The 18,924-nt window shown below is 40.6% G+C and overlaps 2 protein-coding genes across 3 annotated transcripts; one reads left to right on the forward strand and one right to left on the reverse strand.

The window, feature by feature from the left end:
* The first annotated feature begins 677 nt into the window (after positions 1–677).
* Positions 678–18,183, forward strand: LOC115768857 (open rectifier potassium channel protein 1). 2 transcript variants are annotated; one of them, XM_030713559.1, is made up of 7 exons: positions 678–967; positions 9,266–9,444; positions 13,589–13,890; positions 13,959–14,210; positions 14,271–14,374; positions 15,347–15,413; positions 15,691–18,183. In XM_030713559.1, the coding sequence occupies exons 2-7, from the start codon at positions 9,303–9,305 to the stop codon at positions 17,797–17,799; spliced, it is 2,976 nt and encodes a 991-aa protein (XP_030569419.1). In that variant the 5' UTR covers positions 678–967; positions 9,266–9,302; the 3' UTR covers positions 17,800–18,183. The 2 variants fall into 2 exon arrangements, with proteins under 2 accessions (XP_030569419.1, XP_030569418.1); XM_030713558.1 differs by lacking the exon at positions 15,347–15,413 and adding an exon at positions 14,540–14,687 and having other exon boundaries at positions 680–967; positions 15,691–18,182.
* Positions 18,184–18,238: 55 nt separating this feature from the next.
* Positions 18,239–18,838, reverse strand: LOC115768861. The gene has a single exon (XM_030713564.1). It carries the CDS (start codon positions 18,771–18,773, stop codon positions 18,414–18,416), a length of 360 nt encoding a protein of 119 aa, XP_030569424.1. The 5' UTR covers positions 18,774–18,838; the 3' UTR covers positions 18,239–18,413.
* Between the last annotated feature and the right edge of the window lie 86 nt (positions 18,839–18,924).

Genomic DNA, 18,924 nt, shown 5'->3' on the forward strand with positions numbered 1-18,924 from the left:
CGCAATTGTCACATTCCCCGATCGGATTCACACACGCGCACACTCAATGCGGGCGGGCGCCTTTTGCTTTGGAAGGCGCGAATAGCTCGAATGTACTCCGAACGGGGTTTGAGCTACATATGTATTTCGGCTCAAAGTGAGTGAGCAGCGGGATCAACAATTAAATGAAAAAAAAAAAAATAAAATCAAATAAAATAAAGTATAATAATAAAAATCTCACACATGGTTTACAAAGCGAAAGAGCGAAGGAGAGAGCAGGTGAGTGAGCGGTTAAGCGAGTGCACGAGTGCGTGTGCGTGTGTGTGTGTGAGGTAGACGAAGACGATCGGCCGTCAAAGGAGGTGTTGATAGTCGGACTTGGCTGTAACTTTAGCTCCGGATACCCGGCAGTCATATGATGGACGTATCGCGTACCGTAACGACGAGGCGAGCGTTGTGCGTTGTAGGGCAATATAGAGCATAATAGCTATAACCGTTACCGTTTCTGCCGTTTACCGTGAAGCGCGCATTAAAATTCTAATTCCTATTCGTCAACGCTGGCTGCGCAGCTGCTGCGAGCAGTGGCTGTGGCAGAGACGTGAGCTTCCAAGCATTTCAATTTAAATCAACGTCAACACACACACGCGGCTCACACACATACACACGGCCCACACACACACACACACAAACACACACACACAGACAAACATCACATACAAAAGTGTCAACCCGCTGCCTGCAGCGCTTCAATTTCAATTCAATGCGCGCCGTGTAACGGTAACCGTCCTGTCGTCGCGATCAACGGTTATATGCATTTTTGTTGTTGCTGCATCTGCAACGTTTTTTTTTTTTTTTTGGTTTTTTTGTACTCGTCTTCGTTTTTGCGTTTTTTTTTTTTTGTGTGTTGTAACGGTGCAACCGCAAGACATTTTTCACGTGCTGTGCGAAAATTGTTGATATTTTTGTTTGGTTCTCGGTTTGCCTAAGTGTGGGTATCAACTTATATTTTACAAATAATATAATTAAATAAATGTTATTAAAATAAAACCCAAAACGAAACTCCATGTAAATTGTTTGCCAGCAGGAACAGCTGAATTTGGCACAGATCCTGCGTTTAGAGCACTTTTTGCCAGTGTTGATAACAATATAACAAAAATAAATGTATATAAATGTATTTATATCAGTTTCATTACAAGTCCCATTTCTCGGGGCTATATCATTTATGGAGAGGCTAACGAACTCGTTTCCAGTAGTACATATGTATATAGGCAAGATCTATTGTATTGCCCCGTTGTCCAATGCAAAAGTGCGAGTGTCGAAATGAATCAATTGTATTATCATTACAAATGTACTTACTTATATGTGAAATCAGCATGGGTCTGCTTGTGGTCATTTTGTCCAGCTTATCAGAGTATCCGCCTTGCGCCATTCGACATAAACACATACATATTTACCGAGTCTTACATATGTATATTTACAAAATTAAACTCGATGTTTCTGTCTCAAAAGCTGAACTGAATTGACTTTATGAACGAGAATGAAAGCTAAAATTAAAGTATCAAGTTTCCGTTAAAATTAATCAAAGTTGAATTCTTAAGATTAATACAGTTACTTTAAAACAGGACAGGACTAGTTCACATAAAGTTACGAGAGTTTAAAGAGAACCATTCCTTGGTAATCAGAAATACACCAAACTTTTTATAGTCAAATGTCATTTCTTCATATATTTATATTTATAAATATTTTAGTAATATTTTATACTGAATATCCTTCAAACTTAAAGCCAAGGCTCAATTTTTTGAGTTTTGATTCGGCAAATATTCGAATTCCCTACGATCTCAATATAACAAAAGAAAGAAAATGTTTTAAATGCGAGACTTAAGATTCTTCGATCACATCAAAATCTAAGAAAATCACATAAAAATCTAAAATCTAAAAATCTAAAATGCTGCCATATTATATCAGTTGTAAAACAAATTAGTTTTAAAACCTTTTTTTTACCTCAAAAGAATATGTTTTGAAAAATCTTAAAGCCCCAACAGAAATGTAGAAAAATCATTTGTCGATACTCTTGATGGCATTCAAAATGCATGAATTCAATTTCAGGCACGTTTTATTTGCTGCCGTGTTCGATTCTCAATTTGAGCAATCTAAACGATCTTTCAAATGCAACCGTGCTCCAGTTGAAAGAGAGCACGTCTATGTAGAGCTCGCACTTATGCTAGTATATGCACATGCTTATACAATATATCTATCTAAGTGCATGGCTGTAATCAAACAATGTGACGACCTTTAACCCGCAGACTTGTACTTGTATAGCTCGACAGTTGTTTTGTGAATGAATTTGTTATGATTGTTGGCGAGGATCCTTATCGACAGATCGACAGTCAAAATAAACTAACAAGTAAGAGGGTCTAGTCGGGAGCTACCGATTAGGGGATACATATATATATTCTATTTTAGAAGCTATATGTCAAGTTTGGTAACTCTAGCTCTTATTATTTACCAAAATTGTCCAAAAAACAGGATATCGATATCGATTTTTATCGATTGCTTGGAAACGAAGTAAGTTATCGATTATCGGAAACAAACTCGATCTGCGCGGGAACTATGAGTCTCTTTCATGTCTCTAGCTCTTATAGGTTCTGAGATCCTTGCGTTCATACATACGGACGGACGGACGGACGGACATGGCTAGATCGACTCGGCTATTGATGCTGATCAAGAATATATATACTTTATGGGGTCGGAGATGCTTCCTTCTGCCTGTTACATACATTTGGATTTTGCACAAATACAATATACCCTTATACCCATTTTTAATGGGTTCAGGGCATAAAAATGATTTCTATAAGATAGATACTTTTCTGGCATTTAGCATTTAATCTGTGCTAATGTTGTGGGGCTGGCCAACTGTTCGTCTTATCGCTGCCAAGGCTTCATGGCGCTTTAGTATGTCAGTTGGTTGGGCATATTAGTTGCTGTCATCAATCATGTTGCTGGCAACAAATGTTGCTGAGCGCCGTGTTGCTAGCAACATGTTTGATGGCCAGCTAAATCCTTCAAACCGTTCTATGCCTAATGCGTACCGAGTTGATGTGTAAGGGGTATGCTAGGTTTTTTGCAGACGCATGTAACCTTTAGCTGTTGTCTAGTCTAAGATGTGTAGACTTCGAATGTGGTTTATTTATATATAGTTGCCATGCGCAGTTCAAGCTTGGTTCATTTTGGGTCGCATATTTTAAGATCTGGACTTGCCCAATTGGCTGAACCGAAAACCGAAACTAAGTGTTCTTGGCTTAAAGTGAAATTTAACCATATATAATTTCTTTATCAAGAACGGGTAATTATGAATTACTTATTGAATTCTTTCATTCACATTTTAAAAGAAGTAGCAAAACAAGCCAAGAATTTAACAAAACCTAGAATATCAAGTTCACATACTGAACTTTAGGAAGTTTCCTTCGAGTCATGATACGAACCGGCGACTGTTTTCTTTTTTGTCCAAGCAGGGTATGACTTAGTCGAGCAGTTTTTTTTGTCGCTTAGCTATTTGGGTCGATCGTTGTTTAGTATTATCGACATTTGTCGTGTCGTGTCAGTTGGCATTATTAATTGTCGTGTTAGTCTAGGCCCTGGCACTACGTCAGCTGACAAGCGGCATCAAGTTAAGAGAATCAGTCGCCGGATTCTTTCGTTCTTATCATCAATGGCACGAAGACAACAGCCAGACGGAAGAGAGAAGACACGCCAAACAGGCACATTGATAGATCGAAATGCAATTAATCATGCATGTGAATTGGTTTGTTCAGCAATGTCAACATAATTAGCATTGTCCCCCTCATGCTGCCATGCATGCCATTTATCCAAAAGATTCTAGTGGGTGGGCTCGATTGGGTTGGTCTTGTCACATCTCATTCCTCATGCCCCATTCCTCGTGCCACGTCATTGGAGTAAAACCGTGCTGCTTCGGGGGCAGCAGCAGCAGCTCTCTGAACGTTGAAGCGTCGTGATTATTTACTAAACGTGTTCATTTGCATTTGTTGCTATTTATTATTGATTATGCGACTGTTTAGCGTTCAGTATATGTAAATATTTTTTATTCATTCATTGCTTTCTACATAATAAACCAAAAAATGAGCAAATCAACTAAATACAACTATTAATAATAGTGCATAATGATGATCATTCAAAGTGCCCGACTTAAGGTTATTCCACAGCCAGTTGTATGCTAAGTTTCTGAATTTAGCGTAAATCTAGCTGTTAAATAGTTGACATGAAGCCTGACTAAAGGCTATTCTACAGCCAGTTTATATGTATGCTAACTTTCGTTTTTTTTTTCAAAATTTAACTGCCTCTGATCAAATTACCGTTACTCTCTGACTTTAACCTGCATCTAGCTGTTAAATATTTGACATGAAGCACGCAAAGTGCCTGACTAAAGGCTATTCTACAGCCAGCTTTTATGTATTCTAAAGTTTCTTCTGTGTCTTTCAAAATTTGACTGCCTCTGATCAAATTACCGTTACTCTCTGACTTTAGCCTGCATCTAGCTGTTTGTATATATTTGACATGAAGATAAATAGCTTTGTCATGCAAATTCTATTAGATACATGCGATTACAGATTATTTCTGGTCCCTAATATACATTTGTATATAACTGGAACCAATTCGATTAGCTGGCTTCAATGTCAAATACCAAGCTTACAAGCCATAAATTATGTAAGTTCTTTAGTTGGAATGGAGCAGTGCAACAACAAATAAAAGGCTGGGACTAATTTAATATAGTTCCTCAACAATACTATATATATATTCGTTTTCAATTTCGCAACGGTTTGCAGCCCTGGTATTGATACGCGCATCGAACTTTTGTTTCATTGAGAAACTGTACACAAGCCGGAAAAGTTAATCACTTGCTTTGATCGCATCGATCACTAGAACTTGATCTTCAATCCTTTTCTTGCCTATGATTGATTGCCGTGGGCCATAGAGGCCAGCACGTTGCACGTTGGTTATCAATTAGTAACCTTTATATGGCTATATTAAATGTTCTGTTGTTTTTCGCACTTAGCAAATCGAACATTGGGCAGATTAATTGACATGATCATAGATTTCTCGTCTTCGTCTTGGGTCGATTGGGGCCACTTGCTGTCATTTATGGGCTGCGAACGAATTGCTAGCTATGCTCGCATTTTCTATTTGCCAATAGTCGTTTTTTATGCCCTGAAAGTGTGTAAAAGAGCAGGAAGGAAGCAACTTTGATCTCCCCTTCCGTGTCCATAATATCGATAAATATCTATTTTGGGATTTTACATGATTTTACAAGAGCTGAGTATAAATTAGGATTAGGAATATTTCAATTTTTGAATACTTCTTCATATTAGAAAACAACGAAAGAAAGAAAACAAAACAAGAAAAAGAAGCTAGGAAAGAGAGTCTTAAAATTTGAAAAAGATCGGACTCCAAGCACCGAAGCACATCGCGAACACATTGTAAATATTCACTTGCTTTGCATACCGTAATTGTGGTTTGTAAAAGATCGGACCCCAAGCACCGAAGCACATCGGGAACAGATTTTGGGCAAAATTTCAAAACAAGGAACTCAGTCTCAAGGGTAGAACCATATTTGTGGTCTGACATCATATCACCTAGTCGGGCACACCCGACTGGAGCTACCTTATTCGCACATTTTTTTTTTTTGCAGAATTTTCCATTCCATAGAAAATACGACAAGCCCAAAAATCAGGGCAACAAATAGGCTCATTAAAATGTTTGTTTTTATAAAAATGAAATAAAAGTCAAATCAAATCAAATACAATAAATTGCAAAGACTTCCATTGAATGTCGCGTCATCATTGACAAAACGCGCCCAATAAATGCCATTTTTTAAATTTCGTTTTTGTTTTTTGTTTTTGTTATTGTTAACCAAATGCTTAGCCCAGTTTGTTGGCCATAAGCAATGCTTATTGACTTTCAACTGAAAACAAACACACATCATAGATAATTTGGGAAAACATTCTCAATACTTGTACTACTACTATAAAATTGATAATTCTAATTGAATAAATGATATTGTATGCACTGAATTATTATCAACACTCCACTTGACTTCAATTGCAACAACAATGCGAATCGAAAATAAATATGTACATATATGTGTAATAGATAGTTGATGCCTTGAGAATTGTTTGGTAATGTCCCATGTATTACTTGAGTACTTGGCCAAGTTACAACATTGAACTATGAAAGAAAACTAATTAGAGGAAGTAAATGAAATATCTAGAAACTAAACTGGGTTCGGAATTAGGTAACATCTATGTATACCAGAAATTTAGACCAATTCCTTTTATAACAATAATTCATATAAAATAATTATATTAGTAATGATGATGATAATAATAATAATCAAAATAATATTGATAATAATAATAATCATAATAATAATAATGATAATAATAACAATGATAATAATAATAATGTTAATAATAATAATGATAATAATAAAATGAAAATAATATTAATAATAATAATAATGATGATAATAATAATGATAATGATAATAATAACATTGATAATAATAACAATGATAATAATAATAATGATAATAATAATAATGAAAATAATATTAATGATAATAATAATAATGAAAATAATATTAATAATAATAATAATGATGATAATAATAATGATAATAATAATAATGATAATAATAACAATGATAATGATATGAATAATCATAATGAAAATAATAAGAATAAAATTAATAATAATGATAATAATATTAATAATGATGATATAATAATGATGATAATTATAATAAATATCTTATTATTTATTAAAATAATTATAAAAATAATATTATTGCTGAAAATAATAGTATTTAAATAATAACAATAACAATTACCAATGCATATAAATATATGATATAAGATATCATTTATCATTTATTTTATTAAAAGAATGGAAAATATTTTTGAAATATAGTTTGCTTCAAAAAAAGAATGGAGACTTTTAGCTAGAGATTCTATAAATATCTGGGGGCCCAATCGTTGAATTTGTCTAACCAAATGTGTTAGACGCCAATTTTGGGCAGAGATCAAATTTAGCCCGCAATTTCTTGTGAAAATATCTACGACTGGCAATATTTTCGGTAGAGCGCGGGCAAATATAAATTAAAAATGGAATTCTGGAATTAATAGCTTGAAGGAATGTGCACCAGCAGGTACACGAACCGAACGTGAATCGAACCACCGACTTCTCTTGTGTAGTTACTGATTACAGGATATCTGTCAGTCCAATATGCCCTCGTAACGCATTCCTATGCCCCAGCACACTCAGCTAAGTCAAACTTAAGAAAATAAGAAAAATATACAATTTCACGTTATACTCGAGCACCTGTTGGTAAAACTTCTCTGTCTCTCCCCCTCTCTCTCTCTCTCTCTCTCTCTCACGCACTCTCTCTCTCTGTCTCTCGCTCGTTGCGCCTGGTGACAAGGTTCATAAAATGTCTGATGGGCGATACGATTAAAGAGAACTACCTCAACATGAACTAATTACGTTTGAAAATAGGTGAAATAATCTTTATGATTTTGCAAGAAGAAGTGTGCAGGCATTATTATACCTATTACCGGTAGTATTAATACTTATTATTATCGCTGCATTATTTCACAAAATAACTAAAATCGAAGCATGTCGAGAATTGCTGTCACCCAACCGGGGCCAGAGTTGTCAACCTATCGAGCCGCTAATTAGACGCGATCGAGGTACATTTCCAACCATCCAAACAGGGGCAGAGGCTGCCGGCTGGCATTGTCATCAGCCCAACTAATCCCAGACAGATAACAAGCCATGCCCATCCCAGCGCCAACGTTTGTTAACAGAAAGCGGAGAAGTACGTACAAATTAGCAGCAATACTCGGCACTTACGTCTTGCCGATATGATTAGATGTGTCAATATGCTAACCCGGCCGCTTTTCTGCTCCAACTGACGTCGACTCTGCAATGTCTACTGTGACGTCGCGACTGCGACTGCGACTGCGACTGAGGCAGGGTTGTCAACGCTTATCATAGCCATAATAAAAAGTGCAATCAAATAGTCTTAAATATTAACAAACAAGAAAGAACGTGGGGTTAGCTTCGGCACGCCGAACATTGTATACCCTTGTGAAGATATTGCAGCTATGTGAGAAGATTTGTCGGGAAAAACTGAATAGTTTTCCATAGGGAAACTCTTTTCTCTTATATATATGATATATGTATATGATGTAGTATGCGATATATATATATATATATATATATATATATATGAACATATAGTATATGATATAGTAAGTCTGATGCTAATTGAACAACTTAGTGTTAGACCGATCAGTCCTATAGCAGCTATATGATATAGTTATCCGATGCTAATACAATTTAACTTGTAAAAAACGTCAAGTTTAGTTGACAAATTTGTGATCCAATCGGCCGATTGTATCTACATTATAACTATAGCTATAACTATTCGTATTAAACAAAAACATATATGAATACATATGTATGCATGTGTATATATCTTTGATGCGTTACACAGTGCGTGACAAAAGTATATTTAGGCTTAAAGGGTAGGGTATAAATGCTCAGCTAGCTGCACTGTTCAGCCAGATGTCGTGTGTGCAGGATTCGAGCCGGGTTCGAGCCGGATTCGAGCAGGGTTCGAGCCGGGTTGGAGCAGGATTCGAGCCGGGTTCGAGCAGGGTTCGAGCCGGATTTGAGCAGGGCTCAAGCCGGGTTCGATCAGGGTTCTAGCCGGGTTCGAGGAAGATTTGAGCCGAGTTCGATCAGGGTTTGAGCCGGGTTCGAGCCGGATTCGAGCAGGGTTCGAGCCGGGTTCGAGCAGGATTAGAGTACTACCAAACATTTACTAGAACTTGGAAAACTTATTTATACTCCCGTTCAGACCCCTGTCTCCGAACTCAAGTTCGAAGAAAACGTGACAGATCTTAAAGCGAATGCCCAACGTCTAACCCATAAGACTTTCGTCTTGCGGTGTAGCGTAGCAGCCCAAAGAATTTCATACGAATATTTATATATAAACATATATATACAATATATATATATGTATAGATAGATAGTTGAGCAATCGCAATCAAGCGTCGATTAACGTTGATACAACCATAAATAATACTAATAATAACAAGAAAACGTTGAAATACTTGAGTTCCCAGCCTAATGCGAGCAAACAATTTACAAGGCGTTGCGTTATTTCGTGGCTGAGAGACTCATTTGTTGGCTTCTCTGCTTGCAGCCGGATCCTCAGAGCCCAAGGAAGCGACAGGTCGAGCATGTCGCCAAACCGTTGGATACTCTTGCTCATCTTTTACATATCCTATCTATTGTTCGGCGCCGCCATCTACTACCACATCGAGCATGGCGAGGAGAAGGAGGCACGCCTCGAGGAGCTAAAGGAACGCGTTCAGATCTACGGTGGGTAGCACTTGAATTTTTTACAGCAGCAGCGGCTGTCGTCATCATCGTATAGCCATGCCATATAGCATGTGTCTCAAATATCGTAGACATAAATACTTTTATTATAGCATGGAAAATGCCACGGGACCGTGTGATAACTCACAACTAAACTGTCTGCCACGAATTTCTGGCCAGCCAATCGCCCACAAACTTAACTAAAGATATCTCAACATCATCACAGTTCATGCACTTTCTTCGAGCAGCTAACAAAGCTCTGTCTAGCCGTTTGTAAGGCAGGGTTTGGTAAAATGCCAGAAAAGAAAAAATATAGTCAGTCTATAGAGCCCAACGGATTTGGTATAACTTTAAAATGCTCACAAAAAAATACACCTTAAGACACCTTCCTCTTGTTTCTATATTATTATCGAGCATTTCATGAAATTCGCATGCATAAACTGGCTATCATTAAATAATCAGTTTCACGTGAGAATAATTCATGAGCTGCGCAAGCGCAGACAATTGTTTTGATAATGATATCACGAAATACACGGCATAAACATAGCATTATCTATATTTAGATACGAGAGTTATCCATAAACCCTGTCTGATGTCATGAACTGGTCAAGAGCGTTAGCGATATCATGAAATCCATGGCATAGACTTAGTCAGTCACTTTACACAATTAGCATGCATAAACTGACTATCATTAAGAAATCAGTTCCACACGAGAGTTATCCATAAACCGCGTCTGATGTCATGAACTGCTAAAGAGTGATAGCGATATCATGAAATGCATGGTATAAACATAGTATTATCTATACTTAGACAAGAGGGTTATCCATAAACCCTGTCTGATGTCATTAACTGCTCAAGAGTGATAGCGATATCATGAACGTATTGTATATTTCGACAGCTTGACTATCACTAAAATTAGTTCCACACGAGAGTTATCCATAAGCAATGTCTGATTTCGTGCACTGATCAAGCGCAGCCAACTTAATGTGCTAAAAACGATATCATCAATTGCATGGCATAAACGTTATATCTGACTATATTGACTATTAATATATATTTTTAGAGCATACCTAATTCGGTGTGTAAAAAGCGTCCGACAGTATTTACCTGGCTTTATTTTTGTTTCGCCAAACGTGCGTAAATGTTGGGAAATGTGAGCTTTATGAGTTAGCAAGTGTGCGAATCTGATTCGTGATTAATTGCGTTTATACGAGTGTGATTTACATGCTTCTCTCTCTCTCTCTCTCCCTCTGTTTGTGTGTGTTTGTGTATATCATACACATAAATCTCACAGCGAGCGTATTTATTTTGAGGGTTATTCCACTATAATTGCAATAAAATCAAATTTAAATACCACATAAAATGTGCTAATTATGCAGATAAATAAACTATAAACGCGAATTAGACACCGTCGGGCCAAGACGTGCATCGATATCTATATAGTATGTATGTATGTTTGTATATATATATATGGTAAGTGCTAGGCTTTCCACCAATGCGAAGCGATTAACCGATTGCACAAGTCGTAGGTCATTCGGTTGGGTAAATGACACAGCACATACAAATATGTATATATATCTATAAGTTCTGGGTTAAATCAGTTAGCAACATTCACGATGAACGAGTTCAAGTGTTATATGAACACTCGAATCGAATCGGAAGGGTCTTACACTAAGCCCATTTGACTAGCTGTATCCGTGGGTCTTACCATGGGTCTTAATTTGGGTATCCCCTGTCAGCAGGGACAGGCTTTATCACTCGTACTCGTCGTATTCGATATCAACATTAATCTATTGGGCTTCAAAAGCACTTCAATGTCGTATACCTGACATATCGGTATGTACCTGGTCTAAGACCATGGCTCACAGTTCGCTCTGAACTGTGCACAGACATGTGATGATGATGGCATTTGCTGTTAGTCAGCCAAACGCCAGTTGCTGTTAGAAGCCATAAACAATTGGTTTAATGATCAAGGATATAGATATACATACAGATGAAGATTTATATATTTACTTTTTACCTTTTCCTAGAGTCTCAGTCTCAGTCTGAACGATCATACCCATGCGCCTCTATAATACCTTGCTGATATTTTTTTGTGATCATCATATCAAATCATATTTAGTTACTTGCTGAATATGATCTTGTCAGATCGATCGGCAGATTCTTTCTATTACCCTGCAATGAGCCTTACTTCACCACGTTCTTCTATTATCACTCTCTTCGGAAAACTTCTTAAGTATTTCGTTTTCCTTTCTTCAAATTTATTCTTGACTTCTTGGTGATCTTTAGGTGATCTTTTCTTTTCTCTAAATATTCTAATGATTATTTATCTGTGTCTCTTTGATTTGTGAATGGGTTTCAGTGTAGTATGGTCTAATGATCAGCTAAAATGAACAAATGATCTTGTCTGATTTGGCTTATCGGGTCCATCCATTAATTCTCTTACTCTTTCTCTCTTTCTCAAATTTGTCTGATATTTGGCTGATCTCGATTGTTTCAGGCATTGCCCCTCTTCAAACTTGATTGAGGGTGTCTAAGGGGTCAATATTTTCTCAACTTTATCTTTTTCTATCTCTCCCCCATATCTCCCTCTCTCTCTTGCCCTCTCTGTTTCTATCTTTCTTGCCTAGCGATCATTAATCAAGTAAATTTATCAATTTGTTTGCCACAAACATTTCCGGCGCACGAGATAATCAAATTTAACAACAAAAGCGACAACAAGTTAATCTCATTTAACGTCAACTATTCTATCGCTTGCTTGTGTACCGTTAAGCTTCAAAGATTTACAAGAATTTGTGCTAATGATCGACGTCTATGAACAAATTGCCGCAATCACAATCAACCCGAGGGGCACCCACAACGACAACAAAAGGTGACAATAACAGATCGGTTTGTCCGTCTCCTCCCATGTTGTCCCGTCGAAGAGACAGAGAGATTACGATTAGATCTACATAGAGTGCACTGGGCGAATTGCCCGCAATTGCGCACCGCCCGCTGGGCCCCTCATTGGTCTCCCTCCCTGTGGGGTTGGCTTTGTTAAATAACTGGCCGTAGCATTTATTGAATTATGCAATTCGTTAAAAGATTACGGCTAAAATTGTTGTCAGTTTTGCATTTGCCTGTGGCTTAAGGTTTATTGAATGATTGCACTTAGTTAATGCCAATGAATTGCACTAAAGATGCGCGCTAAATTTGCTTTTTTGAAAGTTAACTATGTGATATAACTGCATAGATAGTTAGATTGCACCTCCAAAGTGCCTGGCTTCACAACTGCTTGTCAAGCACATTGCAAGCCTTGACTGGCAGTTAAATTTCAATCAAGTTTAAAGATGTGGCAACGCCAAATAAAAAGCTGATGCTGCCACATGCGCCTTGTTTTACATGCTGGCAACATCCTGCTGCTAACTGCTTGGTAAATATTTAACAGGTACATACATTTTCTGCTTAAAATTAACCAAACAATACAGTTAAAGCTAAAAATAAAGGTCATAATTAACACTAACTGAAATTGTTGAAATGCATATCTTTGCCGTGAACCTAACGAACTATATAATACACATATCTGATCTGCATGACTTTTCTGTAGTAACTAAATGTAAATACTCTAATTGTTGGTCAGTAAAGTTCAGCTCACCCGATAATTTGTTTAGCTTTAGCATTACAGCTCGAGCACAAATCAAGTGCAACATTCACGATCTTATCAGAGCACAATCAAAATAGCGTACACCCCTAATGATCCGTACGTTCCTGCTGCATGCCACATGGTGGGCCGCATTTTAAATAGTTACGTACGTAACCGGATCAGCAATGCGGGTGGCAAAAGCCCAGGGCAGGGGTCAGGGTCAGGGTCAGGGTCAGGCCCCCCGACGAAGCCTCAGTTTTTTTCGATTGCCCTGATCCACGTTGTTTTCTTCTACGCTTCTCTCTTTTTGATTTTTGTTGATTTTTATTTGTGTTTATCGCAAAAGCGGAAGGTTAAATGGCGTTTGTAACGCGATCGCCCGCTTCCGGAACACGTGTAATAGAACTAATTCAATTTGATTTGATTTGAGTTTACGCTTCATTGCGTTTTGTATCACAGTTTCGATTGTTTGTTGTTGTTGAGTGTTTATCTACTATGTATTTGGAATATTTGTGTACCCTCCAGAATACTTAATGGAAGAGCTGTCCGATAAGAATGCGAGCACGCAAAACGAAATTCTCGAACGGATAACGAGCTACTGCGGCAAACCGGTAACGGATCATACTAAGGATGAATATGAAATACCCTATACATGGACATTCTATCATGCCTTCTTCTTTGCCTTCACCGTCTGCTCGACGGTCGGCTATGGCAACATATCGCCGACAACATTTGCGGGTCGTATGATCATGATTGCCTATTCGGTGATCGGCATTCCGGTAAATGGTATACTCTTTGCCGGACTGGGCGAGTACTTTGGACGTACGGTATGTGATCTGAGCTCAACGCACTTCTCCTTTTCCATTTGTTAACTATTATCTGCATCTCTATCCAGTTTGTGGCCATCTATAGACGGTACAAGAAGTACAAAATGTCCACGGACGATCACTATGTGCCGCCGCAGCTGGGCCTGATTACGACAGTGGTTATAGCGCTTATTCCGGGCATAGCCCTGTTTCTGCTGCTGCCGGCCTGGGTGTTTACCTATTTCGAGGATTGGCCATATTCGATATCCTTTTACTACAGCTATGTGACGACAACGACAATTGGCTTTGGTGATTTTGTGCCCACCTTTGGTGCCAGCCAGGTGAATATCGCAGCAGGACAAACTGTCAAAAACATGACTATATTCCCCATATTTTGATAGCCACGCGAATTTGGCGGCTGGTTTGTGGTCTACCAAATCTTTGTTATTGTCTGGTTTATATTCTCCTTGGGCTATCTGGTCATGATCATGACATTCATAACCCGGTAAGTTGGCCTTATTGATTATCGTATTGCATGATTTGGGTTGCGTTCCGTTTGCATGCGTTGGGTTTTGCCAATACATCGATCTTAACCATCACTTATCCATCATTCAAAGCTAACATATTATTCTTATTCCATACCATTATCATTTGCATATACACCACACAGAGGCCTGCAGAGCAAGAAACTGGCGCATCTGGAGCAGCAGCTCTCGTCCAATCTGAAGGCAACACAGAATCGCATCTGGACGGGTGTTACCAAGGACGTGGGCTATTTGCGACGCCTGCTCAACGAGCTCTATATACTGAAAGTAAAGGTAATGCCACAACACAAGCATATCACACTAGATGAATTACCGTTACTTAAACTATAATATCGGGCTTAACAATAAACTTAATTATGCATATGTATGATATTTAAATTAGGCTATGTGTATGTAATTGAATATGTGGGAGCATTTAATTTGTTATTTATTATAATTATCAACAATTAATAGAAATATTATGTTAAACCTTACCTTACTTTCGGACGCTTTTAAATGCGTTGCTGCTAGTTCCCAGACGCGTTAAGTCATGCGTCGGTTTTACCGTTGCACGCGTCAGCGCCAAGGCGGCAAGCGGCGCGCGCACTTTTCAAAAGAAAACCAAAAACTAATCAAATTTACTAACACACACACAATAGAACGTGTGTGTGTGTGTGTGTCTTTATATGTATTTATGTATGTATGTTTAATCAATGTCGCGCACACATTTCCGTTACGTTTGCGTCTTTGCTATGCGTCACAACAACAACAACAACAACAACTATCAACAATTTGGGATACGCATTCACAAAATGTTTGACTAAGCGGGCGAACATTAACCGTAACTCCAGCACGCCCCCCCCCCCCCCCCCCGCCCCCCCCCCCCGCAAGCACACTTCTCTCCCACCGCCAACAAGTTAGTTAACAACAAATGTGATATTTTCTTTTTGTAGTTTTGTCGAAAGGGAAATAGAAAGAGCGCGAAGATTAAGATTAAGAAGACGCAGAAGAAGCGCAGGCGTAAGTAATATAAATAAGTAACAGAAAAATATTAACATTAATAACAGGATCAGGATAGCAGCACGAGCCAGGGCTAGCGAGAGAGAGTAACAGAGACAACAATAACAACATTGAAACTTACACTAATGTAACGCATACGCTGCGCTTTCTTTACATGTACAACAACAACAACAACAACAACAACAACAAACACGCACACACACATGCACGCACTCGATACCGATACCGATAATGATAACGATAACTGCACACGATATTCATCGCTTAACCGAATCAGCCCGTTTACACCGACACAGAATTTGGCTATACACTACCCCGGTCGGCCTCCTGCCCGGAGCTCAGCATGTACCGCATGGAGCCAGCACCGATACCAAGTCGAAAACGTGCCTATTCCGTTTGCGCCGTTGTGGCAGCCAGTCAGCATCCATCTGTGATGGTGCACGCCAATTCCGATACGGAGCTAAGCAAATTCGATCGGGAGAAGACGTTCGAAACGGCCGAAGCATATCGCCAGACAACGGATCTGCTGGCCAAGGTGGTGACAGCATTGGCCACGGTCCAGCCGCCGCCGGAGGCTGATGATGCGGCCACATATGGTGGCTATCACGGCTTCTCCGATTCGCAAATCCTGGCCAGCGAATGGTCCTTCTCGACGCTAAACGAACACACAACGCCGCGTCGTCCGCGCGGACGTGCCAGCTCCGATTTCAATATCGAGCCACCACGGCGTCCGTTGCGTGTGCCGCACAATCACAACGAATGGACCTGGAGCGGTGACAATCAACAGATTCAGGAGGCCTTCAATAGTCGCTACAAGAGCCAGCTGAATGGCGCCGCCGGCGAGTCGCATGTGGTGCAGCTGGACCCGGAGCCGGAACCGGACAGCGTTGAGGAGCAGCTCAAGAAGAATAGCATGGCCGGCGCAGGACGTGTCAAGAAGTTCTCCATGCCGGATGGCCTGCGCAAGCTCTTCCATCGCAAACGACCCTCCCAGGATATTGAACGCAAGCTGTCGGTGGTTTCCGTGCCGGAGGGCATTACGGCGCTGCCGGGCCGCTCGCCGCTGGACAACTACAACAACACGATCACGGCCAGCGCCAGCCAATCGTATTTACGCAACGGTCGCGGTCCGCCGCCGCCAGCATTCGAATCGAGCACAAGTCTCGCGTCGAGCACGGGCAATGGCGGCATAACCAATCAGGGCTACCAGCTGGATGACTCGGAGCAGGCGACATTCAGCTCCACCGGCGCCTATCAACGCAAATCCGCCGCTGCAGCTGGCAAGCGTCGACGCGAATCGATTTACACACAAAACCCGGCGCTGGCCGCACGTCGTGGCAGCATGTTCCCACCGACGGCGGCGGCACTCAACCAGATGCAGCGACGCGGCTCCGGCTCGGCGGCAATGGCAGCCGTTGCGGCACGTCGCGGCAGCCTGTTCCCGGCGACGGGCGCCGACATGAACGGCACAATGCCACGCCGCTCCAGCATCTTCTCGGTGACCTCCGACAAGGATATGGATGTACTCGAGCAGACCACCATTGCGGATCTGATACGCGCCTTGGAGGTGGTGCACACCCATGCGGCGCTGGACGAGCACCAGCACCAGCAGCCGCCGGCGACCGGCGGCAAATTGAGCAAGAAACAGCGCAAACTGGGCAACGCCGGCCTCGATCCGCCCCAGCTGCCGCCCATATTGTCACTCTTTGCCGGAGATCAGACGCGCGCCCTGCAGGCGACCGCCGCCAATCGTTTATATGCGCGTCGATCCACAATTGTCGGCACCATGTCGCCGCAGGGCGGCAGCAGCAGCAGCGGCGGCGGCAGCCAATCCTTGGCCCTGGCCAGTCGTCGTCCATCGGGCGTTCAGATATTGGAGCCGCCGCCCAGCTATACGGAGCGACCGCTACCGTCTACTGCGGCCAGTTCGACGCCTTTGGGACAGACCAAATTCCGGCGTCGCTTCAGCGTGCGACCGACCGCGCTGCAGATACCGCCGGGACAGGCGCCGCCGCCGGGTGTCAGCCTCAACGAGGAGCCCACCCAAATGTCCAGCTCGCAGACGGCACTGCAGCGTCGCCTGTCGCTGCGTCCCTCGCCGCTGGCGCGTGAACTGTCGCCTGCGGCTGGCCAGGATGAGGCTGGCGCCGCGCCTGCTCGCCTGATGCCCTCGGCGCTTATGCGGCCCAGCACCAGCAGCACACACTCTCCGTTGTCGCGCATTGTCCAAATCTCGCAGGCGCAGCGCAAGAGCAGCATGCCCGAAGGTTTTGCCACACGCAAGCCGAGCACCAATACCGGAGGCGGCAGCGCAATTGGCAGCGGAAGCGGAAGCGGTGGTGGAACCGGAACCGGAACCGGAACTGGAACTGCCAGCGATAAATAGTTGCCAGCAAGTCTCTCAAGTGTTTTCTAGTTTGTAGATCAATTATTCTTTCCAACAATTTGCCTATTTATATATTAACATTCCATTATATTATATTTTCGATCCGAAATGTTTTTCTAACTTTAGATATTGCCAAGAATGAGAAAAAATGATGTTAGTGTCCACCCAAAAGGTTGCCTATGTTTACGTTTGTTATGTACTACTTATTATCCCCATTAATTGTTATACTATTATTTACAATAATTTATAAATGTTGCTATTGTAGATTAAGAGGTTATACGAGCGAGCATGAACAAAATTCCGTAACATAACTAAAGAATATGCCAATTATACAATTATCATAAATTATGTACACGAAACCAATATCAAAAAATATAGATAAATAAATCAAATATCTATAATATTATTATATATATCTATATATATATATGTCTATGTAAATGGAATAAATTAAGTGCAATTTTATTAGCTGTCAGATTTTGAATGAAACTGGAAACACGTATAATGGGAATTGAGCTTGGGTTTCGCGTTTCAAATCAAATTATTGGAAATGGGAAATTATCATCTTGATTTTGGGTAAGGAATTTTCGGCCGAGTTCGTACCAAATATTGGGCTAGGGTGCCGCTGTGACGGCCTCTTCATTTGAATGTTGTTCCAATAGACTTGGCTCGCGAATGGTGGGCAAAAGATATTCGTGGGGATCCGTAACTGGCGCCTCGTAGACGTATTCCTCGTAGGCTTGCACCTCTGGTGCACCTGGCTCCTCGATGGGTACATCCTCTATTTGGGCCTCCAATCGCGCACGGTAATTGCGATAGGAACGATAAGCGAGCACGCCGCAATATATGCCAAAAAGTGTAGCGGCCGTTATATAGTTTCGTGGTTTTGGACTATGTATCAATGCGCTGCATTGTTGCACACAATTCAATTGTGTTAACGTTATAAAGTCCTCTGATAAACCAGCCATACCCATTGTATAACTTTTATTTTCCAAATAAATTTTTGTTGCTCTTCCCAAATTGTAATGCCGGAAAACTATAATGAAATAATAAACCAAATCGAAAGCAACTACAACAAAGTCCAGGGCATGCTTTGTTTTCAAATTTGTATTCGAAAAAAGTGCG

This window comes from Drosophila novamexicana, unplaced genomic scaffold (genome assembly GCF_003285875.2).
Source record: "Drosophila novamexicana strain 15010-1031.04,08,12 unplaced genomic scaffold, DnovRS2.1 tig00002055-arrow-arrow-pilon, whole genome shotgun sequence".
Lineage (NCBI taxonomy): Eukaryota > Metazoa > Arthropoda > Insecta > Diptera > Drosophilidae > Drosophila > Drosophila novamexicana.